The sequence below is a fragment of the Ptychodera flava genome, chromosome 6 (genome assembly GCF_041260155.1).
Source record: "Ptychodera flava strain L36383 chromosome 6, AS_Pfla_20210202, whole genome shotgun sequence".
Lineage (NCBI taxonomy): Eukaryota > Metazoa > Hemichordata > Enteropneusta > Ptychoderidae > Ptychodera > Ptychodera flava.
The window spans coordinates 1,328,839-1,356,177 of NC_091933.1; the positions used below are offsets into that span (position 1 = coordinate 1,328,839).

Here is a 27,339-nt window from a genome sequence, read left to right on the forward strand (position 1 = left end):
TACATTGTTTCTTCTTGATTTATTAATCTGTCTCTGCTTTACACAAGCATACTTACATGTATGTCATCAGAAAAAAACTAAAACTATTACACTAGTCATCAATGCAGTTTACCCTGATACATACTTGTTTATTCTTCTTAGATATCAGCATATTCTGATCACCATGGTAACATAAATATTCTGCATCTTTTACATTTTTCTGACAGCGGCTGATGTATTCTCCATGCATTATTGCTTTTAAAAAAGTAGATGATCTGAGTACAGCCACTGACAAGACACTTGGGAAGATAGAACGACAATGAATTTCAAGACATTATAGAAACATCCTCAAAGGTTCATCCTGTACAGATATATCAAAAAACAGTTCAATAAGTAAAATAAGCAGAATTTGCATAGTCCAACACTTCTTGCCTTTCTTCAATGAGTAGAACTTCAAAAATTACAAGTTGTTCAAATTTTATGACACAAAAAAGAGCACAAAATTACAAATCATTAATATCATAAAGAAAAACAAACCTATGACATATTGATTACATAAAAACAAATTCTCAAAAACATCAATCATAAATAAGTCTGTATACATTGAAAACAGAAAACTGTGACAATATGACAACCTAATAGACTGAGATGAAGCCTAATAAAGGAAAAATACTAACTTTGTAGAACTTAAAAACATATATTATCATGTTAATTTACACGAAATACCTTCCCTATCAAAGGGAATCCAAATCATTTTATTTTGATAGAAAGAGCATACACTATAAGGCCAGTGTTATAAACTTCATTGAAATTTCTATAAACCAATACATGTATGTATGGGTAGTTGTTTGTGATACCACAAATATCTACTACCTCAATGACACAGTCAAGCATTCAGAGAGAAATAATTGACAGCTTAAGTTCTCCAGAACCAACAACTATCACTTGCATTAATGAAATTGTTTTCTATGGTTTTATCATAATCCATGATTTATAAAAAAAGAGAAGGCACTGTGCGGCAAAAGTCTGACAAATCTGCTGGTAAAATATTTCCTGTTGTATAGTCTGTAATTGTTGTGAATTGCTACAATGAGTGACTGTGTTTCCATAATTCTTGTGAATTGCTACAGTGAGTGACTGTGATTTAGTAAAAAAATATTCCAAAGGAGTCTGTTACAACACCACAATAAATATTAATATTGTAGAATTTCTAGTGCTAAATTATTTTTCATGATTTTAATTGATATCTCTAAATTGCTAGAGTAATACTGGCTTAAAAGTCATAACAGTTCAACATTCAGAGTTTTCATGTCGGCAACTTTGAGGGACAATATAATCATAAGTTGCCATGGTGACTGAATAATTCATTTCAAGACACTTCGGCAACTAATTACATTATGAGTTGCCATGGCGACTGTAAAGTTCAGCAACTAATTACATCATCTGTGGATTTGTAAAAGAAAATCCTTTAAATTGGATTTGATTGATAGAATCTAAAAGTCTTTTATCCGTTGGAGTCAAGGCTACTTTTTCCATGGTAAACTCAGGATCAAAGTTACTTGCGTCTTTGCCAGACTTCTATGATAAGAAAAGAAAGTAAAGAAAATATTAGGACTAGGCAAATCAAATAACATGACAATTGTGCAAATATTTACAAAGGTGGTTTATGTACAGACAAATAGATATACTGCCATGCTTAATTCTGCTAAGCTTAATTGGACATACTTAATGATGCGCTAGCCCTGTTCTCTGTACAGTATGTACTGGTACCTATCTCATTCACATTTTGCAAGTCTTTTTTCACTATTGGACATACTTAATGATGCGCTAGCCCTGTTCTCTGTACAGTATGTACTGGTACCTATCTCATTCACGTTTTGCAAGTCTTTTTTCACTATTGAATTTTCATTTGTGAGATTTTTGATATTCTCTTCAAACACCTGTCCTATGTGGTGAGCTACCTAATATGTGCTGATCAGAGAAAATCTTCAAAACTTCAGAGTCTGAGTACAAAATATCTGAATTCTTTCTAAATATGGCAAAAAGTACTACAGTAACTTTGTAGCAGTAAATCAGAAAGATGTCTAAAACCCCTGGTTACCATGGAAATGGTAAATGTGCTGAAATGTCAGTTTGTGTTGATGTTTTCTCTATGGTTTCACATTCAAAATCATTCAGCAAACAAAACTAACAGACTACATATTTAGTAGATTTCTACAGACAGAAATTTTCTGAAATCATCGTTGTTTTATTAACTTTGATGTCCTTTTTACTCTAAGGACAATTAATCATTATGGCTTAAGAGACTTTGGGCATAAAAATCTTTAACAAGAATGCAATGGCAAACAAAGGCCACCGTCATCACCCCTTCATGGCTTTACATCCTGGCTTTTTTGGTTATGTGTTCGGTACGTAATATTGCAAATTTAACAACCTTTTGGGGGAAGCAGGTAAAATATTGATCAACAACTCAATATACACTTCATGGTATGATTGCTTCATACATAATGTTTAAATCAAACTGCTAGAATCATACAATCAACTACAACATGTGTACGGTGAGTTTGGGGTCCATAAATTTAGGAATATAGCAAAATTTACCAGTTTTGGTTTAAATGGTGGGTTAATCTCTCTTCTTTCCAGTTTGTCCCAATCAATTGATCTGAAGAACTGATGTTGGCGAATGTCACTTCTGACTCCAAGTCTGTTGCTAGGATTTGGGTCAAACAACTGAAGACAAAGATGATTATAGAAAGTTATGGTCAGCTTGCTTGGCATTACAACTGCATGGTGTAAATATGTTGGTTTTTTCCAAAAATAATGCATCGAACATCATAAACGTGATAAATTGTTGACAACGAGATAACAAGTGGTCACACACCTGTCAAGCCAACAGCATAAGCTGTCTGATAGTACAATGAGTGTCAAGATGATAATGTCTGGGTTACACTTTGTGACAAAAATTGTTTATGAGACTCAAATAATTAGATTTCACACATTCTGTGATGTGTTATATGGACTTTCCTGATAATATCTTGAAGATCTCTTGGTAAAATGACATCAAATAACGACCTACACTTTTGACACGGACAAAGTAGAAAGAACACCAGAATTAGAAACACTTACCAGAGATAGACAGGAAGCAGCATCTTTAGGTAGCCATCTTGGATAAACTGGTGTATCATTGCAAATAGATTCAAACAAAGCGTCTTCATCTTCGCCATGGAATGGAGACTGACCGATCAACATTTCATAGAGAAGAACTCCAAAGGACCACCAGTCTACTGAAGCATTGTACTTTAATCCCCTCAAAATCTGTCAAAACAAAGGGAGGGTAAATTGAAAAGTGTCTATGGCCCTAATCTCCCACCTGACAACAAGTGACATAACATTTGCATATGACCTCTACTGGTCAATGTATGTTGAGTATACTTTCTCCCACACAGGGCAGTATGGTAAGAGCCCTGAGCTCTGAAATGCACATTCAGAATGCGACTCAGGGACAGACATTTGGGCTCTCAAACTTTTCCGATTCTTTTCTGATCTACCACTTGTACGGCCTCATTTTGAAACCCTAGGAGAAAGAAAATTTTATTTTCTCTTTAGAGTAAAAGCAGGGATGGTGGCCATTTTGAATTTCAAATATCCGTGAATCTTGGGTAATTTGTTTCTCTAGTACAAAAATTTGCATGGTGACCCCCAATTTTATTGTTGATTTTGAAAGAGAATGGTTGAAAGATTCCTTAAGGATACTTTGAGCAGAACTTTAAGTCTTTCACTTTCGAGGCGCATACTACCTTAAATTGAGAGTAACAACTTGATGGCAAGTATATGCATCATTAAAGCAAACATTAAATAAAAACTACAAACCTCTGGTGCGATGTAGTCAGGTGTACCACAGAAGGTGCTCGCTTTTTTCTCACCGACAATATTTTCTTTACACATACCAAAGTCAGCAATTTTAATGTGTCCATCTTTATCCAACAAAACGTTGTCAAGTTTAAGATCTCTATAAATGATACCACGTCTGTGCAAGAATTGTAAGCCGCAGACTATTTCAGCTCCATAAAATCTACAAATTCCAACAGAAGAAATGATCTCGTTATAATAGCCTACTATCAACATTTTACATCAGTTCGTATTGATCACATCAATGTATTCAAGAACTTGATGCACTACTGAACCTGACAGAACCAATAAGTGTAAGTACCCATTGTAGACTTCATACTGGACTGAAAGTGAGGAACAATTTAACAGAAAGGAAGAAAAACATCTATATCAAATGGAAAGTGTCAACTTACCTGGCCCTTTTTTCATCAAATCTTCCACTGTGTTGAATATGAAACATCAAGTCACCACCATTCAAATATTCCATTACAAAATATAAATGCTCCTGTGAAGGAAGGAAGCACAACAATATTTCATTACTGAACTCATAAAAAAGAATTGCATTAAATCAATTGCACACTGACCTACACAAGGCAAAATTCCAACAAAGATATCAATTACTGGCTAATCGATCTAAAAATATGAATATCTCTCAAGGGAACACCTGGGACTTGATCTCATTGATTTTACAAAGGATCAAAGCAAATTGAAGAAATTTTTACTTTTTTACATTATAAGTTATGATTACACACACAATTACATGACAAAGTAAATTTCTTATGAAAGGCAATAAATATGCAATCACAGAACTTCAATTTTCAAAGTAAAAGTTTGACTTCAGAAGTCTCAACTACTTTCATGCATTATTAGTAATTGTGTTAATGGTACTTTCAAAGTTAAAAAAGTAGGCATGCAATCATTGGCAACATAAAAATTTTGTAATTGTGCAAAAACTGACATGGAAGAAAATGAGTTAGTCAGAAGAGCTCCCTAATTTGTGTATGACAGAAACTGAAAAATGTTTAATTAATAGCTCAGGATTTGACAACATTTTGTACTTTAATCTCTGCTCATGAACACATAATGAAAAGTATACTAGATAATTATCATATATTCCAATTGAAGGTCTCTGACAATAGTCTTCAGCTGGCTAGAACTAAACTTCCCTGTCTGTAAACCATGTGTAGATACACCACAGATCAAACCTCTCTGCCACAAAGATTGATTTGTGACACTCTTTGGAAAATCATTTCAAATCAGGTTTGATTAAAGACATTAAAAGGACAGGTCAGGCGGTGCGGGTCACATTGCAAAGGACAGTGGATAATTTTTCACAAGATTTCTCAACAACTTCACATTTTGAATGAAGCATGCAAGCAGCTCACTTCCAATGTCAGATATGCTTGTAACTGCCCAAGGAAAATGGTGTTTTTGCTCTGGCTGTTCCAGTCAAAGCTCCAACAATCCAACTTACATTAAACATAAAATACTTAAATGGGTGGTGGAATTAGTCTGTCGATTTCAGAACACAGAAGATACAAAAGTGTGCATACTGCACGAGGACTGCAGTCATCCACTGAATTTCAAGATCATACCATTTTAGTACTGGGTCAATTAAACCAAATACGTGACGAATTGCCTTGGCTTCAACTTCTATCGTCTGGTAAATGTGCTGAAACAAACTTTCTGTCCAAGACCTTTGTCAACAAAATTAAATTTCACTATTGATGTGATTATAAAGCAGCACAAAGGGTTCAAAACTTACCTTGGTTTGAAAAGTACAAAAGAGATGAGCTAGAAATGGATGTTGCCAGGCCAATGCTAAAACTCTTCTCTCAATCATTGTACATTCAATGTCATCATCCTCCAGTACAACATCTTTTTTCAGTGTTTTGATGGCGTAATATTTGTCAGTTCCTTTCAACTCAGCAAGCAACACCTGCCAAAAGGTAGAAGAATGAATTCAGTGATCAAAAATAGTGTTCATTAAAGTCATTCCATTTTAATAATTGTTCTTAGATGGAGTGATTTTCATGACACTTGACTAGATTTCACTCACATTTCAGCAACAACTGGCTACTCCCCTTTTTTTCTGCAATTGTGGACACAAAAACATTAATCCAACCAAATAACAGAAAAAGTTTTGGCGTGATTACACAAAAGTTTTGTAATTAGTGATCTTCATGAATGAGCATTTCAAAACCCTGTGCTCAGCATCTCTGAATCAATGAAATAGTTGTGGACATGATCAGAATGATCATAGAGAAGATATAGATTCAGGGAGGCTGTAAGGTAGTTTTACACATCAAGAAGTTTTCACCTTTGATCTTACAATGATATCTTATAACGTGTTTACAACTGAACTGGTAGGAAATATAAGCAATACTCTAATGTGTAGATGAACACTTTATATCATCTGTACCTTTCTGTATCATTCAAAGATGCAAGTTAAATACTCTCATGAATAAATTAAGCTTTGTGATGAAAATGAAAATGTTTGCCAACATTAAAACACCCTATTTCACATCCACTGATAGCTCTGACTACACACCATAATGCTAATTATGCTACAAAATTATTAAAATTACTCAGCAAATACTACATAACATACTTTGCCAAAGCTGCCTTTTCCAAGAACTTTGAGGAAATGGAAGTCTTTTTCACAGTAACGTCTCACGTCTTGAGGTTGAGGGGGAGGTGGTGCAGGGCCCTTGCCCATCAAACTGGTAGTGCGTGTTGGAAGGGGTGGTGCCACAGCTTCCCACATTGGTTCATATACACCTCTGAAAAAAGTGATAACAAGACATATTGACATGAATGGGTAACATATTTTGTGTCAAAACTTCAATGTTTTCTATACAGTGAATGAAATGCTTTACTAGCATGTATGTGAAACATTTATACCACATATTTCACAAGAAGCATCATATAGCAAATTGACATGGGATAATAATGAAAAATCACCTTCAATGCTCACTTTCATGCAAACTTTACGGAAATCTATCATGGCACTTAAGCTTACTGGTCTTAAAAAGAGGTTTATTTTTTGATAAGTTCTGAGCAAGCCAATTCAAACACTGCTTTATGAATCCTGCATTTAGGAATGTTTTTGTATATATATCAGTCTAGGAAGGCTTGGTTGCTGCTACAAAGTGGGCCCTTCCATCACTGAGACCAATTGAACCCTGTCGTAGTAGTCTAACACAGGCTAGTTTTCACTGAGACCAATTGAACCCTGTAGTAGTACAGGTAGTTTAACACAGGCTACATGTAGTTTTCACTGAGACCAATTGAACCCTGTAGTAGCAGTCTAAGACAGGCTAGTTTTCACTGAGACCAATTGAACCCTGTAGTAGCAGTCTAAGACAGGCTAGTTTTCACTGAGACCAATTGAACCCTGTAGTAGTAGTCTAACACAGGCTAGTTTTCACTGAGACCAATTGAACCCTGTAGTAGTAGTCTAAGACAGGCTAGTTTTCACTGAGACCAATTGAACCCTGTAGTAGTAGTCTAACACAGGCTAGTTTTCACTGAGACCAATTGAACCCTGTAGTAGTAGTCTAACACAGGCTAGTTTTCACTGAGACCAATTAAACCCTATAGTAGTAGTCTAAGACAGGCTACTTTTTAACAGAGACCAATTGAACCCTGTAGTAGTAGTCTAAGACAGGCTAGTTTTCACTGAGACCAATTGAACCCTGTTGTAGTAGTCTAACACAGGCTAGTTTTCACTGAGACCAATTGAACCCTGTAGTAGCAGTCTAAGACAGGCTAGTTTTCACTGAGACCAATTGAACCCTGTAGTAGTAGTCTAACACAGGCTAGTTTTCACTGAGACCAATTGAACCCTGTTGTAGTAGTCTAAGACAGGCTAGTTTTCACTGAGACCAATTGAACCCTGTAGTAGTAGTCTAACACAGGCTAGTTTTCACTGAGACCAATTGAACCCTGTAGTAGCAGTCTAAGACAGGCTAGTTTTCACTGAGACCAATTGAACCCTGTAGTAGCAGTCTAAGACAGGCTAGTTTCACTGAGACCAATTGAACCCTGTCGTAGTAGTCTAACACAGGCTAGTTTTCACTGAGACCAATTGAACCCTGTAGTAGTAGTCTAACACAGGCTAGTTTTCACTGAGACCAATTGAACCCTGTAGTAGTAGTCTAACACAGGCTAGTTTTCACTGAGACCAATAGACGATTTTCCGCTGATTGCGAGATCTCGCGAGACTTTAATACATGCCCGTAGAAACAGGTTTCCAGCTTAGTAATACAAGTCAAACTTTGTATGGAACTAGAAAAAGTGCAGAACAGAGCAAAGGTTGCAACTTCATGTATTTTATGCAGTGTTTAACGTAATTAGCGACTTGTCCTGTTTTACGCAGTTTGTCCTGTGTTGCGAGAACGCGTCCACTGCGAACCACATATTCTCGCGATATCTCGGAATGTCACGCGCGGTTCGGAACATGGTCTATTGAACCAAGGAGGCCCTGTAGTAGTACTTTAAATAGCAGCAGTCAGAATTCCCTCTTTTAAAGACTGGATGACAAAAAATAACTCAAAGTTCCAGATATCTTATTAATTGACCGAGTATTACCTTTCATCATCGTAATCTGAATCATCATCATCATCCGCTTCCTGTGTTGTACTTGATCTCATACTGGATCTTTGTCTCTGTGAAACAATTATCAACAATGAAGACAATTGTGTAATTATTCACTGAAATGCTGTGTGTGATCTGGAAAAAGTTGGGGTCGGCAGATAATGTAATATTTGCCAGATTTTAGCAATGGCGAGTGTTATCGACCAAAGATAACACGATTGTGTCAAAAATTCCTTACCTAACCATTAAAATACATTCATTTATTTCTATAGATCTATTTTATTGAGCTATGTTCTTCCACTGAGCATGTTGATTTGTACAATGTACAGGTTTTGGTACAATGTGGTGTCACAGAGTCGTTTACATTTTGAAATCAAAGTAATCAAATAATTCTTACATCGACTGCCTCCATGGCCTCAGCCAAAAGTCTCTGATTAACTCCGCACAGATTTGGTACTTTCTTTTTGCACTTGTGGTGAACATTGACATTGCACACTGGAAAGGAACAACAATCAAACAAGCATTGATAATGAAATTAGAAAGCATGGAAACACATTCCATCAATCTGAATTTTTTTATAAGCATGGAGAAATTGTTAGATCCTCACTCAGACCACAAGAGTGAAAGTGATAAATGTTTGATCTTTAGAAGTTTAAATTCACTGGACTATTGGATTGCCATCTTCTCTGAATTGCCATTACTTTTTATCAGTTTTCTAAAATCAGTGCATAATTTTAAGGTCAAATATAAACCACTGGTATTGAAAGATCCTATTACAAGATGTTAGGAATATGTAATCAGCTTTTGTAACACACAAAACATGCCGCTTATAGGGACAAAGTCACTATCTTTTCAAAGTATTTCAGATATTTTATTTCATGTGAGCAACTAATAGATGTACTTCTGCTCAATAAAACATTTTAAATTGTCAGTCGTCAGATCTCTACTCCCTCCATGCTTGTAGATACAACAATTAATGTTTCTTGAACATAATTAATGGTACAAACCAAAAATTATTTCATCAGCATAATTAAAATATTATGTCAAAAACTTTGATAAGCAATGACACACAATCATATATTTGATAGCTTAGCACTGCTGACAGCAGTCCTAAAAATTCACAAAAACAATGAAACAGTACATGTCCACCAAAAAATGAACAAATCTCTGCTAAAATCCACCTAAGCTAAACATTAATCAAATAGCAATACAGGCTGGCCACTATTTTGACATTTTTTTTCTATTTTTTATCACTTTCACATTTTAGCTTATTTTGCAGAATTCTGAGGATTACATGGTTGAATATTATATTACATCATGACAATAAACTCCAGCTCAACAACAAGAAAACAGAAGTTCTTCTGATTCACTCCAAACTTTACCAAGTTTAACTGTATACCTGCTCCAGTCAACAGTGTTAACACTGGCTCTACTTCCATCGTACTCCTCTCATCTGCTTGCAATATCGTTTGACAATAATCACATTTTCAGTCAGCACATGAAGTACTCAATCTACAGCCATCTCCACCGGATTGGATCAACAAGACGCTAGGTACATCACTAATTATGCATGCAACACCTTAATACATGCAACTTTGACAGTCACACTTGACTATTGTAATTCACAACTAGACTCCTGTGTACACCAGTCATCTACTCCACCAGCACTACCGGTGTACTCCAGCTTGTACATTCCATTCGTTAATCAAGAAACTTATAACATATACAACCTACAACACCATGCATTTTCATACACTGCACCTAAACTAAGGAACACTACCACTCAACATCAGAGAATCCCCAAAACTTCGAAACTTTCAAAAGAAAACTGAAAATGGACATGTTCTGCAGAGCACACAGTGTGGTTTAGCCATTGAGCGTCACAGAGCAAAACAACTGTTTTTGGATTTTGGCTCTATATAAACCTTGCTGATTAATTGGTCATGATACATCCCCACATCAGAAATTAACAGACAAATAAAGAGATAGATGGACAGCAGAATACCATTCTCCTGCCTCTGGACACAGGAGCTGAAACATCTTTCAGTATGCCATACTGGCTCATACTGCCACAAAGTAAATGGAGGTGAATGTGAACACAGGTAAATTGTAGAAAATTGGGAATAAAGTAACAGAACAGAGCCATGTAAACAATTTCAGACAAATGTATATATATATATATATATATATATATATATATATATATATATATATATATACGAAGTATGCGGTTGTATTTGTCCGATACAAAGTGCTCAATACAAAAGTAGAGCGAGATATATAGGGGATGCTGGAGAATTGATTTTACAATGTCATCTCTACAACGTTGTTTCGTGAGTCGCGAAACTCACTCATCAGGAGACTAGACTGGAGTGAATCTACATTGGCTAAACATCGCTGGTTACACAGGTGGTGGAATTTTGGTTGAGATTGACAGTTGTTGCATAACAATATATTGCTGCTGCTATGAATATTCATGTTTACGGAGAGGACTGATTTACTTCGATGGATATACCGGGAGTTACTAGTTATTGCATAACAATGTCTTGCTTCTGTGACGGCATGATGACACAAGTTCATTTCTTTTATTGAGTGTGGAACATTCTGGATGGCGGATGATAATAAATTTTTCTGTTAAACACCTTTGTGCAACCTTTGTTTAACAGAAAAATTTATCATCATCCGCCATCCAGAATGTTCCACACTCAATAAAAGAAATGAACTTGTGTCATCATGCCGTCACAGAAGCAAGACATTGTTATGCAATAACTAGTAACTCCCGGTATATCCATCGAAGTAAATCAGTCCTCTCCGTAAACATGAACATTCATAGCAGCAACAATATATTGTTATGCAACAACTGTCAATCTCAACAAAAATTCCACCACCTGTGTAACCAAGCGATATTTAGCCAATGTAGATTCACTCCAGTCTAGTCTCCTGATGAGTGAGTTTTGCGACTCACGAAACAACGTTGTAGAGATGACATTGTAAAATCAAATCTCAAGCATCCCTTATATATATATAGGATAAAGCCCGAGTACGAGGGCTCTTCTGGTATATAAAGTCCAACCCAATGATAAAATGTCGAGGCCGCAGGCCGAGACATTTTATCGTAGGGTTGGACTTTATATACCAGAAGAGCCCGAGTATGAGGGTTTTATCCGACTTAAAAACTATCGCCCCTAACTGATATATTTTTGTTTTCAATGTGTTTACATCAACCGTCCCCTTTGTCAATGTAACATGTTTAGGATATGAATTAAACTTTTATTTGTGAAATAGCCTTCCAATGTAATACATAAATGCCCTAGGGCACAGCAGAGTTTGTGTTGCAGCTGGTTTCCGCTGTGTTACCAAATTTGAATATTAAAACGTACCAGATGTCTACAGAATATGACATGTTCACTTTGATTGGACAGTACTTTACTACGGCGCTGTCATTCGTTTCTGGAATTTGGTGACCAAGGCTTTATGAGTAGATAAAACCACTGAATTGAGCACTCTGATTGGTCAATCAACAGGAGATGGTTTTTAAAAAATATATATATATATATATATATATATATATATATATATATATATATATATAAGAAACTGTAGGAATTCAGGTGATCCCCAGTGGAGCGTGGAATGGGGTGAAGATAGAAGAAACTTGGGTTGAAACACACTACCACACCTGGTTGTTAGGTTCCAAACGTATTTATTATACCTCAAGTTGTGTTTGAGGTATAATAAATACGTTTGGAACCTAACAACCAGGTGTGGTAGTGTGTTTCAACCCAAGTTTCTTCTATATATATATATATATATATATATATATATATATATATATATATATATATATATATATATATATATATATATATATATATATATATATATATATATATATATTATATATATTGTTAAAGTGGATGTAAGGAGCCTTTCTTAGAAATCTCGCCTATATTAAAATAAAACGACAGAGACTGAATAAAAAATATATAGTGCAGCATTATTTGCAATATTGATACATACCTTCACACTTAAGACCCTGTCTGAACAATCCATACAGCAAGGTACCACAGTGATCACAGAAAGTGGGACTCATATATTGTGTTACTTTGAATCGATGTGGCATGTCAATCTTGAAACGTTCTTTGAGTCTCTGAAAAAGTTTACAAATCAATCGTATATGTAATTGCAAAATTGAAATATAAAGAGAATTCAGTGATATTAATAAAACCACACACACAAAAATTTGGTTTTTAGCTTACATATAAACTGCTCATGTAACTGATTTCCAAGAGTTAGAGTTTGAACATCTTCAAAGGCCTATCTTTGAATAATCTCAAAAGGTGCCATAACTCATTGTCAATGGTAAAGTTTAACCCTTTTCCTGCCAAGTTCATATTTCACCATCAGGTCAAGTTTGTTAAAACTAGTGAAGCACAATATGTCCCATTTGGTGCATTTGAACAAAAAATTGAACATTTGAAGGCCCCTGAAATCACAGACACTGTAAAAATGATTTTTATGGACTAAAGCTATTGGAACAGACCAAGCCAAATGGGTGGAAATACGTATGGTTTTGGCTCAATACCCCTTTTTAATGAGTTGGCTGATGGGGAAGTGATACTGTCTGGCAGGGAAAGGGTTAATAGTGAAAATGGAGCTGGTAAATCATGGCATCCTATGGTTAGGATTAGCTACAGGTATGTTGCTGTGTTATGAAATTGTAACTTGCTTTAAACCTGCTGACTTCTGGTATTAATAGAACTGCTTCTTGTCTGTTAGTGGTAGGCATACTTCAAAATTTAGATGTTGGAAACTGACAAACTCATCCATCTGAACACTAAATTGAAGCTCAAAGATCAAAAGTAGAGCAAGATATCACTCTGTTGTACAGCTCTTCTACGATAGAGGTCATCTAGTCAGCCAGGGTAAAGTTGAAAGATGGGACAATATTCACAAAGGTTGCTTACTTGAGTTCAAACAATGAGCAAAAACATTTTATCACTCTTTCCCTTCCATGCTATAAATAATACAATATTAATATGACATTGGACATACCCTTGTTTCCAGTGTTTCAACTCCTGAACCAGGACATTTAGTGAGTATTTTCTCATGACACTTCTTATGTACAGCCATTGTACAGTCTGAATGAAAAACAATTCAAAAACAGATTTCCAATCTCTTCCACTACATACATGTTAGTAATTGTAGTCATTAGTCAAGTGAAAGTTGCTGGAAACATACCACCTTTCTATTAATGACAAACAGCAAGCCACTGTTTCAAACATGTTTTTATGAAAAGATACAACTGTACAAAATACCAGCCATGGTAGTGTGTGGTATATATGTACAGTGCAAAAAAAAAAAGTCTATCTCATTGTGCTTTACACGTCAGATTAAATGAAAACAGTAGGTTGATGCTTGCCGAAACCTTATTGGAAATATTCACACTGACAGAGTGACATATAGAAATACTCTAACAAGGGAAAAAATTTAGTTTACAAGGCACATTGCCTTGTTGTGACAAACTCAGTGTGCTGTGTTTGTTGTGACTGTTACAATTTATCCTACACTTGTCTACATGTATTTGTCTACATTGCTACGCTATCCATGGTAACTTGTACACAGTTAACCTTGAAACATCTGAATCAATGGGAATCTCTATGATGTAATTGTTCATGATAAACCTGCAGATTTCACACTACACCCCCTTATCGAAGTAAACTAAACACATTACTCACCTTTACACTGATAACCTTGTTTCCCAAAACCCCTGCAAGAAAATGTAGTAGCATTTTACTGATTCTTACATCATTACATACACATACATTCTTGTCTAAAACTCTCATTGACTTCCACTTAAATAATATATGAGTAGTTCAGTCTCCATAAAGTGGCCACATTTCTTGCTGAACCATTTGGTGACAATTGTCAAAGCTTTGCATAGAATAGGTTGTGCTGATCACACACTTCAAAACACAGGCACAGTGATTAAAGGTATAAAGCCAGAAATGCATGCATAGCAAAAGGTTACTGGAAATTTACTGAAGTTTGTAATGTGGAAATTTAGGATCTACAGAATAACTTGCAGACCATTGAACATTTAATGCCAAGTTCACATCAACCAAAACATTGGCCTTTCAGCAAAAATTTCTGGAGTGCATTATAATCTTACTTTGCCACTGCAATTGTTGTTACCACACCTTATAGGTTTTTTGAATTATACTGACAGCAAGTCTATATGAATTAGCTTTCAGTTCAAACTACCACTTAAAAAATTCTGTTGGACTTGATAAGTTTACGAGGGTGTATTTTATACCAGTATATCCATTCATGTACATCAGTTGTCAAAATACCATATATAGAGTTTATTTTTGAATAAAATAATTCATACTGTATATTGGTATCTCTAAATTTGAATTTGTCATATTTGCAGCTTATAAGGCATGAGGCGTTCAAAATGATTCAGCTGAGGCATGATTCAACTAGCATCAACCAGTCAATTAGTGACTTTCACAGGCTAAGAACAAGCATCAACCTGTCAGTAAGTGACTCTCACAGGCTGATGACTAGCATCAGCCAGTCAGTGACTCTCACAGGCCTAGGACTAGCATCAGCCAGTCAGTTAGTGACTCTGACAGGCTGATGACCAGCATCAGCCAGTCAGTTAGTGACTATAACAGGCTGTTTAATATAAGCCAGCAGCATTAGTTGTACAATGATCTGACAGCATTACTGGCTGTCATCATTCTGGAATTTTAATTGATCCCTACTTTCAAACTGTGAATAAAATTAACAGTATATTGCCTTTTCATAATATTGGAAAGATAACTACTTGCCAAAAGAGAACTGAGCCTCAGCTCTTTCCTGGAATTCAGTCCTAAATTATATATTAATTCAAACCAATACAAAGAGAAAAGATTCCTCACCATAAGAATTCACTGCAAAAGGAACAGTATGCTGGTTGTCTGAAGAATTTCGCCTGAAATTTGTGTCCCCTACGTTCATGGACTCTGGCTTGGCGCATGGCACCACGTCGCCGGGCAAGGCCACCTGTGATTACTGTTGGTTCTGACATCTGTTCATCTGAAGTGATACAAAATAATCCTGCCATTAATTCTAAAAGATATTGAATGATTAAAGACAAACGATGAGAATTTTCTCTCAAATGTTACAACCTGTACAACAATGTTTCTAAAGAGGTTATATCATTGAAAGTACTCAATTGAAGTTCTTGGTGAAAACCTGGAATATCATACCATATTTCTCTCAAAATCCTCTGCTTGGCACAAAATGTATATGTATAGAATACAAAGTGTTGCCATAATAATACCCTATCAACAAAAGTGTCACTTTCAGTGAACAACAAATGTCAAACTTCATTGAAACATTCTAAAATTGGATTCCAAAACAAAACTTTCAATATGAATTTGATTAATGAGCTTGAATAATGGTTTTCTTCAATACAGTAGTTCCATATCAGTGTAAATTTTATTGAGATGACAAAATGTCATAGTTGGAAACGCAGTGCCAATGTTAATGTGTTATTGCATGCGCTTTAATTCTTGTGATCACCCTAGAATAGTATCAATCAGTTTGATAACACTCATTCAGAGTCTGTTCAAAATAGGAAATGATTTTCATGAGACATCGGACTCTGTTAGTTGTGCCTTGAAACTATACTTTTTCCTTAACTTCACACAGTCAACTCATAATTTCAGGGTTCAGAGGTCAAATATGGACTGTTCACATCTACATTAGACGTGGAAAAATAGTGATCGTTTTATATGTTGCCAGTACCATGGCTCATGAGTGGAACTTTTGCAATACAGCCTGGTAGAGTTGTGTATTTGACCAACAAACTGTGTCAAGTAGTATCACCTAATACACCTACATGATGTGAGAGTAAAAATCTGATAAAGGGTAATATTACTAATTAAATTGTCATTGCGTGTAACCCAGGATATTACTCAACAAATACATGGATAATGAAGTAAAACCCCACACAATGTTTTCTTAATAGAACTGTCATATTTGCTGGCAGGATAGTTCATAAATAAGAGTGCTCGTACTCACTGTAAAATGTATGACTGTTTCAATATTTGTTTGAGTGTTGAACTACAAACTTGCCAGTCATTTTTGTATCATGGATATAAACACAGTTGGAGCCTACTTATAATTAAGGCTTATAAAACAACCGATACTTACAGTACTGAAGATGAATGAAAGTGCTAATTCAGAAATTAATATCATTACAGATTATATTTCTGAGAGATGATCAGGATACTAAAATTACCTGGGTAATCACCATCCGTTAGTTACTGTTTTGTAGTATTCTTAATAAGCCTCCACAGATGATTTGGAACCAACAGTTCAAAAGATTTTTGTCAGCTGAACAGTTAACATGTAAAAATACAGAGTCATGTACATATAATCTACAAAACATGTTCAGCTAACATAGATATGTTATACTCTGCCTGTCATACTCATGATGTTGTAACCCTGCACAGTTGCTGAAATTGCACTGATTTTCAAGATGCCTAGTAACTTTCATTTTATGGACCAATGAAAGGTCTTTCCTCATAATGTGTCCATTGGAATAACTTTGTAGAAAGTGGTAACAATCACAGTTTGACCAAAAAAGTCTTGCAGCTGGTAAAATCTGCAATTTATGAATAGCACTTCATGTCAACTGTGTTTTCTGCCAGGCCTTGTACCAAATAAAACACAGGTTGTGGTAGTTGACCACATAGAAAGAAATAGCTAAGCTTATTTCTATATAAAACAAGGACAGTGGACCATAAACAAAACAGAAATGGTTCTCCTCCAAGTTAAAACTCACAACATTATACAAACATAGGCCCTGTCTCACTATCACTATAAGGGGAGGTGTGAAATACTTTATAGTCATACTTAACAGATCAAGCAATCTTCTGATTGAAAAATAAAGTCAAATGTTCAAACTTTCAGGAAACATCAAGTTCACTCTCTCATTTGTCTATTATCCAGCAGACATGAATTATAATTGCAAAACTGGACACAGCACATTGAGGGGCCACTAGGAGCAATCCTAACATATTACATACATGTAACATACAACTTCAAAGGCCCTTTATGGATCATTATCCTACAAGTCAGTGAAAATTCCGGAATGTCTGTATCACAGTCCACGTCCAGTGACATATTTAACAAGTGTGAGGTGGTTTTTTATGGAGCTAAAACTGTCAAGCTGAGCACAAGTACATAACATTCTTGTACATAAGACCAGTATGCTGATTATAGGTTATGATTGTTCACTGCTTTTTACTGAGTTGGCAGGACAATAAACAAAAGTATCTCAATATTCAAAGAATTGGTCAGATAACCACTGTAACTTTTGACCCATGAAATTGAATGCACCATGGTTAAAATGTTCCACACTATCATTGCTTTGATGGTGCAGCAAGTTGATGATGAATTCTGTGTATGTTTTAGGGCACATGTACCAGCACATATAGCAGCAGGCAATTCATGCAAGATGCTTTCAAAGTACATGTTGATGCATAGTCAATAAGTTTCTTTCTGAGGATTTGCAAATTTGTCTCTGTATAAGGATTCTCATGTTGTATACGAAAAAAAGAAATTTCTTGCATGAATTTACAATTCTGGGAGTTTGTTATACCACAAGTTATCTTATCATGTAGACGGAGAATTGAATTTTCAAACCCTTGAACTCCCTAAGTAATTTTATCTTGTCACACAGTTTGATTATATTTGTATACCAAGCCTATGACTTATTTCCAAAGTTTTCTCAGTTCATTTATGTGTTTCATTCGTCATGTACCATCAATCAGTAAGTAATTCTTTTGCATTGAAAAGAACCATGGAGAATTTATTGGTAATCTATTGAGTCATATCAATAAAACAAAATACTAGTAGGTTTTGTTCACCAGACTGTTTTCAAATTTTTCGAAATGGTAGGTTGTATTCCATTCAACAAAGTTCAGCTTCAGTGTCTGTGATTTCTAATCCTCTTTCTCCCAAGTTGTATCTATTTCTATGCTTTGTCTTTGAAGCCTGGTAGAAAGACGACTTAGATAAAGCAATTTTCACAGACGTATAGGAAGCAGATTATGAAAAAAATTCTTAGTTGATTAAACTTTATAGCTAACAAAGTTTTACAGAATTTCAAAACAACATAAATATTCCTGATTACATACCTCCATCTTCACTGAAATGCCTGACTTGTACAAGAAGACGACCAGTTGGCTGCAAATCCAACTGAAAGAAAATCAAATGTCAAGGAGATATTTAAGAGTGAAGCACCTCATGTTTTCTTCTGACAATGTCCTTTGTAAAATTTACCCATGGGAACTAGCTTGCCTTTCACACTGTTTTAGGTAATCTTTCAAGTATTTCACAAAAAGATGACATCAAATACTTGAAGTAGCACAGACATGACAGAATCATCTTCTTTATAGATTCATAAAACCTGTGGAAGATACATGATTAGAATCACAAGACCAGGATGGTAGCTGTTCATACCTAACATCTAATTTTGTCTAATTTGTCAAGCTGACGAATTACCTTTAGAAAGGATCTATACTATTTAAATATACAAACTGGGTATTTGTGTTTGTTTTCAGGGATATCTTAGTGTTGATACAACCTAGAAAAATTCAGGCGATTAATTTTTAAAGTGGCATTGTCTGTTTGTAATATATTTATCCTAATTCTGATTTGATGCCAACGGACAATGTTTGACTCTGAAATTATAGATAGATCAACAGATTTGATACAAAAGGGTTGGTTTGGGGCGTAATCTTGAGAATCCATCACTTTACCACTATTTCTAATGGTATGAGGAGTTCACCATACTGTCACACACAGTTCATTGACTGCGTGCAGAACATAACTACAACTATACTCCTGTGATGAAAATTCCATTTTTGCAAATTGTACTTTAGTGGGTAATTGACATGTAAACTTCTCACTTTTTGTCAATTTTGCCAGATCCATGTACAATTTATAACACCAGGACAATAACTTTGTATCAGCATATGTCATTATTTGGCAGGTGTGCCACAAAAACTTGATTTCCTAATAATTGCCACAATAATATGAATGTGACATATACCATATATTTGATAGGTATTTTACACAAAAAAATTTACTGTTTGAGTTTTGGCCTATGTGAGGGTCATTTAAGGTCGATTTTAGAAGAGAGATTTCAGCTAAACTGTCAGTTATTATCTTCCTGTATTGAGGCAATGAATTGCATGATCAAATATTGACAGTTTCTGTTAAAATAACATATTTAAATCTTATTTATGCCGTTTTTTAAACCCTAAAACTCTACAATTGAATTTTTTTAAATCAGCTGGTAACTATGACTTCATGACCCCATTCCATGTTATATCCTGGTATTGTTATTTATACACAGCATTCAAAGCTCATTGTGCATTTTGCAGTTGGGAAAAATGTAAAATTTTGCTTGAAAATGAGTATTAACAACAATTTATAAGTGAGTTCAGTGAATATCATTAACTGTTAATAGTTTTTCAATCGAACTGGTTGGATCCATACAATTGAAACTACCAGGATTTGATGTCATACAGGGGTCATGCATATGGCCTTTTTAGTCTGTCTGTATCAGTACTGTCATCAAAGAGAGAAGTTGTCAACTTTTGTCTCAACAAAAGCACCGATGACACAATGCATCTCTCTCCTATTTCCTTTAGATTAGCAAATGAAAAGAGTAACAACTGTGTCAAGAAATCTGGGACACTGTTGTTGAATTTAGAAAAGGAAATAGATGAAGCGAAGAGTTAAACTATAATGTTGAATATCCAGAGAATTCTCTGCTCTTGCATTATACTTACCCAGATACCGACAATACTGTCATTTTTGCCTTTAGCTTTTTCAGCAAGGACTTCTACACCAATGGTTACATCAGCTAACATCTTATTAGGTCTGTTCATAACAATTAGCTGTACAACTCTCCCTTCATAAACATGAGCATCAAAACATTTGTTCCACTCTGGATAGATCGTTTTCTTCTTCTGTAATAGCTGTACTTGACCTTAAAAAGGTAAACAACAACAAAAGTCACAAAAGATGACTCAATGTGATAATGGTGACAATAGGTGGTAGATGTCTCCTATTTATTGAAAGATTACTGTGGCTTGGAAAGTGGTGAAACTATGAAGTATTGCAGTCAAGCATTACAACTTCCTTGTATAAAACTAATCAGTCTCCAGTGACAAGGATCAACGGCTGTCACAGATCCCATCTGTTTAAAATATGACACGCCTTTCATTGGCACTATATAGTTGTTTGTGTTCCTATTACCATGTTACAAGTAATGTGTAAATATTAAAGTTGTCCAAGTATAACTCCACCAGTACCTTGCCAGACTGGCTGAAGACAGCCACAGCAAAACCTGTGCCCTTTGTGATGCCACAGACTACATTACATTTACAAGTACATTTACTTTATATAACAAGCAAAGTTAACCTCAGACTTGACGTATACAGAGTACATCTACATAACCATCAAAGCTTTCTCTCAGACCTAATGGACCTGATGTATACAGAGTACATTTACATAACCAGCGAAGTTTTTACCTCAGATTTGATCTGACAATTTGTCCTACACCAGGAGGGCAAATTGTCTCCTGTTGCAAGGGCACCATAAACCCATGAATTCAGGCAATAATATTTTTATTACATGCCTCTTCACAGTTATCACTATATGACATTTAGTTACGTACAGGGTATTTTCAAACAGTTTTACCATTATTGACCAGCATCAAACAGATTTTAACAAAACTTAACTAGCAGTGCATGCATAGATATTTTACATCTAATGTTAAGCATCTACTTTGATGTCAAAAACTTAGAAGACCTTCACTGGACCAGGTAACTATGGAAACAGGTCCTTACATCGTTCACAATTTGGCCCACTATCTCTCCAGATGTTCCTATTCAAATCAATTCAATGATTTGAACTTATATTGAGGCATTTAAAAAAGAGTATTTAGCAAAGCTCTACCTCGGACCTGATAGATCTGGCGTGTACAGATTAAACACAACAAATAACAATGGTGTTTCCATTTGATTTAGGTCAAATAAAGCACTCCTCCTCATTACTGTTATATTTTAACTGGATGGTGTGGGAAGGTGTGATGTCTTCCTATATGTAGATGCACTTTGGCAATACTTTGGAAAATGACAAAAGTCCAGAAAGATTGACTGTATATGGTCTATTTCAGTGTACGTAACTGTAACAAGTTTTTACAAGGAGTGGCTGCTCTTTCCTATCAACCCATCCTTCCAAGTCAGGGGAAATTGGTATTGAGCCAAAACTCATTCTAACCACATTCCCATGTCTCATATACTAGAATGTAATAATACTTGCGCTTAACTTGGCAGATTGAGCACACTTAAAATTTTGCTTAAACATGGTGAGTGTCAATGGTCTAAGCTGGTTATATTAGATGTTACTAAATTTCATTGACATGGCAGGACAATGACCCGTGAATGTTAGTTTCTCGGTGCCCTGAAAATCAATTTAATAAGAGCTACCTGACCTGTCTATAAAAACATGCAATAGTAATGACAGTTGACCTAAAAAGACTTTTAATCTACCTGAGTGCATGTTTAGAAAGATACATTTACCTTGCTGTTTACACTATTAAACTACATATTCACACTGTCAACTTTATTAAAATAATATCCCTCCATTAGTATATTTGCCAAGCACTCTACTCAATCCAAGCAGTGCCTGACAGAGTAGTCAGTCTCAGTTTGACCAATGAATGACCCCATTAAGCACATATTTGTAAACACACTAGCCTTTTCTTAGAAACGGGAGTGCCATCAAATTTCAAAGAAAAGATAAAACATAATCTATTATTATGCTTTTCCTGTCAACCTACGAATGCAATTGCATGCTACTCTCAAGAATCTCCCCTTTGATAAACTACAATGAAAGCTGACCATTTCAATAGCACTTTTTGTAATGAAAAGGACTTTCCTTTGGTGTATGAAAAACCAGGAATTCTTTATGAAGTGCAATATGTGTCTAGAAGAGCTGTTAAAACAAACCATGGGTTTTCTAACCTTGACTTTCAACAGCTTCCTTGACGTTGACAGCACAATAAGGGTTAAACGCCTCACCATCGTCTACCATCTTTTTACTTCCTGGTTCAACTTGGAGTAGCTTCACACGTATGAAACCCATCTTGTCTCTGAAATGTAACACTGTGATGTAAGACCTTGAAGGAATAAATTAAAATGAAATACACACTTGACAAGTTAAACTTCAGGAAAACACATAGTCCCACAAGCTGCTGTCTAATGTTAAGTAACCTAGTCACTTTGTCATGTTCTGTAACACTTGAATGCTGAAATATTTCACAGTATTAAGCTACAGCTACATGTACAACTTGTATAATAATTGTTTTATCTGATACAAATTATATCAATCAAATGAGTTGTATAGCCTTCATATTTGCTGATTGTATATTGAAGTTTTTATCAACAGTACATAGTACATATTGAGAAATACAAAGTATCTTAGTAGGACCTGATAGTATACCCTTCCTATTGTGATGAAATTCAAATCTGACACTATTGTGACCTATGTACAGGATGTAGCAATAAATCTTTACATCAGTTACATGTAACATTTACTATATGGTTTTGTCCACTGCCCTTCAAGTAATATATGTCAAGGCAGTTTTTGAAAAAAATAGAGGTTATACTTTTATAATTTATAGGTCAGAAGTCCTGAACTTGTCAATTATCTGGTTGTCCATTACTGTATAATCTTCATTGGTTACACACATGATTGACCAGATAAGTGTATTGATTCATGCTACTTGAAGTATCTTATTGTGTGATTCAAGGTCCAAGTGACATTGGCTAGTACCGGTACCTAATCACACACCACAGCATGCATTATTTTCTATGATTGGAATGCTTAAGCCGACTTAATTGTCACTTCTTTTGATTGTGGATTTTTGAATTCTAAAGCCTTAACTCAGCGCTGTGCCAAGTTTAATGAAAGGGTGAATGAGGATGGTTTTCTAGCAATTCCAAAAGCAATGCCACAACAAATAACACATTTAGGAGAGTACATGTCCTCCTAAATATAAGAATGGTATACAAATATAGTCAGCAATGATCAGCAAACATTTCCATTTCAACAGCTGCTTAACAACCTGACTATTTGGCTTTATAAATTTTGAATTGCATTCATTTCAGTGATGTAACTAATAAAGTATTTCCTATTCAATCATCACAAATATCAAAATATAGTACATGTAGTTTGTGTCACTAAGCCAGACAGTAAATAGGAGAATCAAAGTAGCAAGTAGTTCCTGAGTGTATGCAGTCAATGAACTAAATAAAAAATATTCTGTGGTATTTAGATCACAGACAGACATTGACTAGACGACATGTACAACAAGTGACCTCCTGGCCGATACAGCTTTGCTGCGATATTAAAGATAATTTAGAAACTAGGTGTTGGTTGGTTTGTCAATTAAGAGAACATTAAATTAACATGGTACATATTTGAATATCAGAGGCAAATTACTGAATATGTATAGAGTTTTTTGGATGGCATGAGGAAGAGTCCCACCAAGTTTAATTTGTATTCAGTGCCAGCTGCGACTGCTGGTGGCATAATTCATTGCCAGCGAAGTTTACCAAAGTACAGATATTTAACAATGGCTCAGCTGTTAGGACAAATGTTTTGTTTGACCAAAACCAGCAAAAATTGTCAAAAAATATAAGTATGCAAGTTTTTCGAAATTTCAACAAGTCTAAGTCAGGTCACCCCTTGGAACCTGCATACAAAAACAACTGGACAAGGGGATTATAGGAAAAATATTTTCAAAATTTGAAATTTTTTTGACCAAAAACGGCAAATATTGCCCCCAAAACTAAATATTGCAGATTGTGCCATGATTTGACAAAACCTGATCATGGAATGACCACATGGTCATTCCATGTTGCGATTTGCTAGAATGTCACCCGTGATAAGAAAATAGATACGTCTAATCAACACTGGATCAAAAAAGTAACATGATGTCAGGCATTATTTTTTGAGATACTTTCCCTTTGAAAATAGTCTTGGAAAAGTGCCTGGTCATGTGACCATACACGTAATGTCATCTGCAGCTTTGAAACACTGGCAGGTAACTAGTACATGATGAGTGCACAGGATGAGCAATGGACCTCTCTAAAACAGCAAGATTTTCCTTTGTAACATCACAGAAACTTAAACAGTTCATCAACAACAAATTACTGGTAGATTCAAGTGCAACTAAGGACGTTGCAAGGTATGGTTAGTTAGGATATTTTTGTGCAGAAATTTGCACTACTAATACTGATTTGGAAAAATGGGCAAGTAAACTTCTTATGATGGATTGTTGCGTTATTACAACAGTGGACACCAGAAACGCCAAGTTTGTCAAAACACGGCAGATTTCTCCTAAAGTTTTCATTTTATCGTGGCATGAGAGTGTTTTTTGAACAGTAGAGAGCCTTCCACATCAAACAAGGTAGGACTGTAGGATTTGTGTTTATTTTCCTACTAAATGCCCAGTTCTATTTGCAGGCCAGACAAGTCTGTTTCAAACCTTGGTGGTGGTAAGGCTACATATCAGAATGTCAGAACGTAGCATAAACTCACAGCATAAACTACACTTTTACAAACTACCCAGTCCACATAACGCCTGTGGTATTAGGGGCCCAGTTTTGTATTGCCATATGGGGTACTGGTAATCTATATGACACATTGATCAAATGACATGTAGAACTTAGATCCTATTGCCATGGGGGAGGGAAGTCAACATTAATTTGCAATATTCTCACAGTTACTCTAGCAACAGTCATGAAGTTATATTGTTCTATATCCTGCAGTTTTTTATGCATATCCTATACATATCTAAATATCTAGATGGGTAGAGCTGTCATTCAAACCAAAAAAGCTTTCAATAATAACAAAATTAATGATGAATAAGTATAAATGCTAAGGGTACCAAATAACAAATTTCAGCACCTGTTGAAACACACATATGTATACGTGAGTCACATGAAAAGTGACTCACACTTAGGTATGCTAGGGTTGTTTATTCTGACCCCAAGTTGATCTTTGTAAAATACACACAGATATGTATCAATTGTAGGAAGACTGTAAGTGACTCATGGTAGAAGCTGTGTTTCCCTGGATTAAAGCATCATAACAATATTTAAATTAAATGACACCAACAGTAGTAACATAAAAATAGTAATAAAGTTTGTTTAAAACAGTAGTTTTAAAATAAAATAAGCATATAATATTATATACCCACTCTTCGCTGTATCAAATAATGATATCCTTGCCAGAGAAGATGCATAATATATTAAAGCTATACAAATCCCCTATAAAACCTCTAAATATAATAAACATGACTTTTACATATATTTAATTCAAACTTTAAGTTCAAACAATTTTTAAAAGAGGGCAATTTCATTGAATAAACTTTAAAATATTTCAACTTAATATTATTTGACAATCACTGACAGACAGACTTGTTACAGGCCTGTGGCTTAACAATAAGTGTTTCTTTAGAATATTGGCGACTGCAAGATGGTGGCGCTGGTTCCATGAAAAGTTTCTATATAAAAACTCTGAATCAGTCTTGATGTGTTTATTTGTAATTGTATACCGGAAATTGATAATATTCTGAGAAATTGAGTTGACAAATGAGAGTCCACTACTGAACCCTTGTCAATGAGTCCGTGCTAGAAAGTTATCATACTTCCACAATAAAACAAAGTTAATGTTTAAGTTGCGTGACGTGTTTTTTAGACATCTATTCCTATGAACGTCGCCCTTCAGGTCAAAGACAACACTATACTAACATTTGATATCCCCTTCCAACTGCGTGTAAACAGTCTTGGTCGTAAAAAGGGTAGAAATGTAATTTGTTAAATCATGTTTCTGTGCTGTGGGGAATATTCCAGCTTATTAGCCGATTTGTACTGTATTGGGACAATTTTTGAATCTGTTGAAAGCGAGTTTTCTGAACCCGGAAATACCAAGTCAATTAAAAAGTTGACATGTTCTTCGAATTGCTGTCCACAATACCCTGGCTGCTGCTATGCTTGTCTTCGAAGAGGCCGCGGCGGTCCGACATTCTCAGTCGGAGAAATTCGTCCAGTATTGTGTATTTTAGGACAGAACAATTTCGCTTACTCAATCAAAATTCAAGCAGAACAGGGTCAACTGACAGTGATACTGATTATGTATCGGAGGTAACTTCATACATAGGCCATACCAATATTCAAAGTTTCCGGTAGTCATAGCTTGACAGAGCAGCGCGCAGCGTCTCGCGAAATGACCTGTGCCACACACACACAAAATTGGTATGCTTCCTGGGTAAACAAGAAGTAGTCACTAACCTTTCAGCGGTGGCTTGGTCAAGCTAGCACTAAGACCTCGTCCAACACTCTTGGGTCGAAAATTTCCTTTGATAAGACACGGAGAGAGATGTGGGATACAACTTGCTTTTGATGATGCTATTCGGTTGTGACGTACGGTGTGACAGTGAGATCTTTAGAGGCCAACACCCACGGATCTCGGTCGCGATCAGATCAGGTGTCGTTGACTGTAGTGTGGTCAGGGGGAGTTACAGTCCCAATGATAATATGGGTTATCAAATAGGGGTGTCACAGTTGAACTTTACAAATAGTTAAAAAAAGTTTATCGACAATTTACTTCAACCGACCACAAATGTTAAGTACTTCCTTAACGTCTTGTGGTCCATCGGGTTACAATGCGTGCAACTGTTCTGGTTAATGTGTAAGTTCAAACGTTATGATGGACTCCAGCTAGCAGGTA

The 27,339-nt window shown here is 35.5% G+C and overlaps 1 protein-coding gene across 1 annotated transcript; it reads right to left on the reverse strand.

Moving 5' to 3' along the window:
- LOC139134544 (protein kinase C delta type-like) lies at positions 1-27,129 on the reverse strand. The gene is made up of 17 exons (XM_070701424.1): positions 26,901-27,129; positions 22,566-22,693; positions 20,325-20,524; positions 18,663-18,723; positions 15,393-15,549; positions 14,205-14,236; positions 13,522-13,607; positions 12,487-12,616; positions 8,864-8,961; positions 8,461-8,537; positions 6,479-6,650; positions 5,633-5,806; positions 4,281-4,372; positions 3,850-4,051; positions 3,106-3,294; positions 2,581-2,709; positions 1-1,557 (listed from the first exon to the last, which is right to left on the reverse strand). The coding sequence occupies exons 2-17, from the start codon at positions 22,684-22,686 to the stop codon at positions 1,414-1,416; spliced, it is 2,064 nt and encodes a 687-aa protein (XP_070557525.1). The 5' UTR covers positions 22,687-22,693; positions 26,901-27,129; the 3' UTR covers positions 1-1,413.
- Positions 27,130-27,339: the final 210 nt, after the last annotated feature.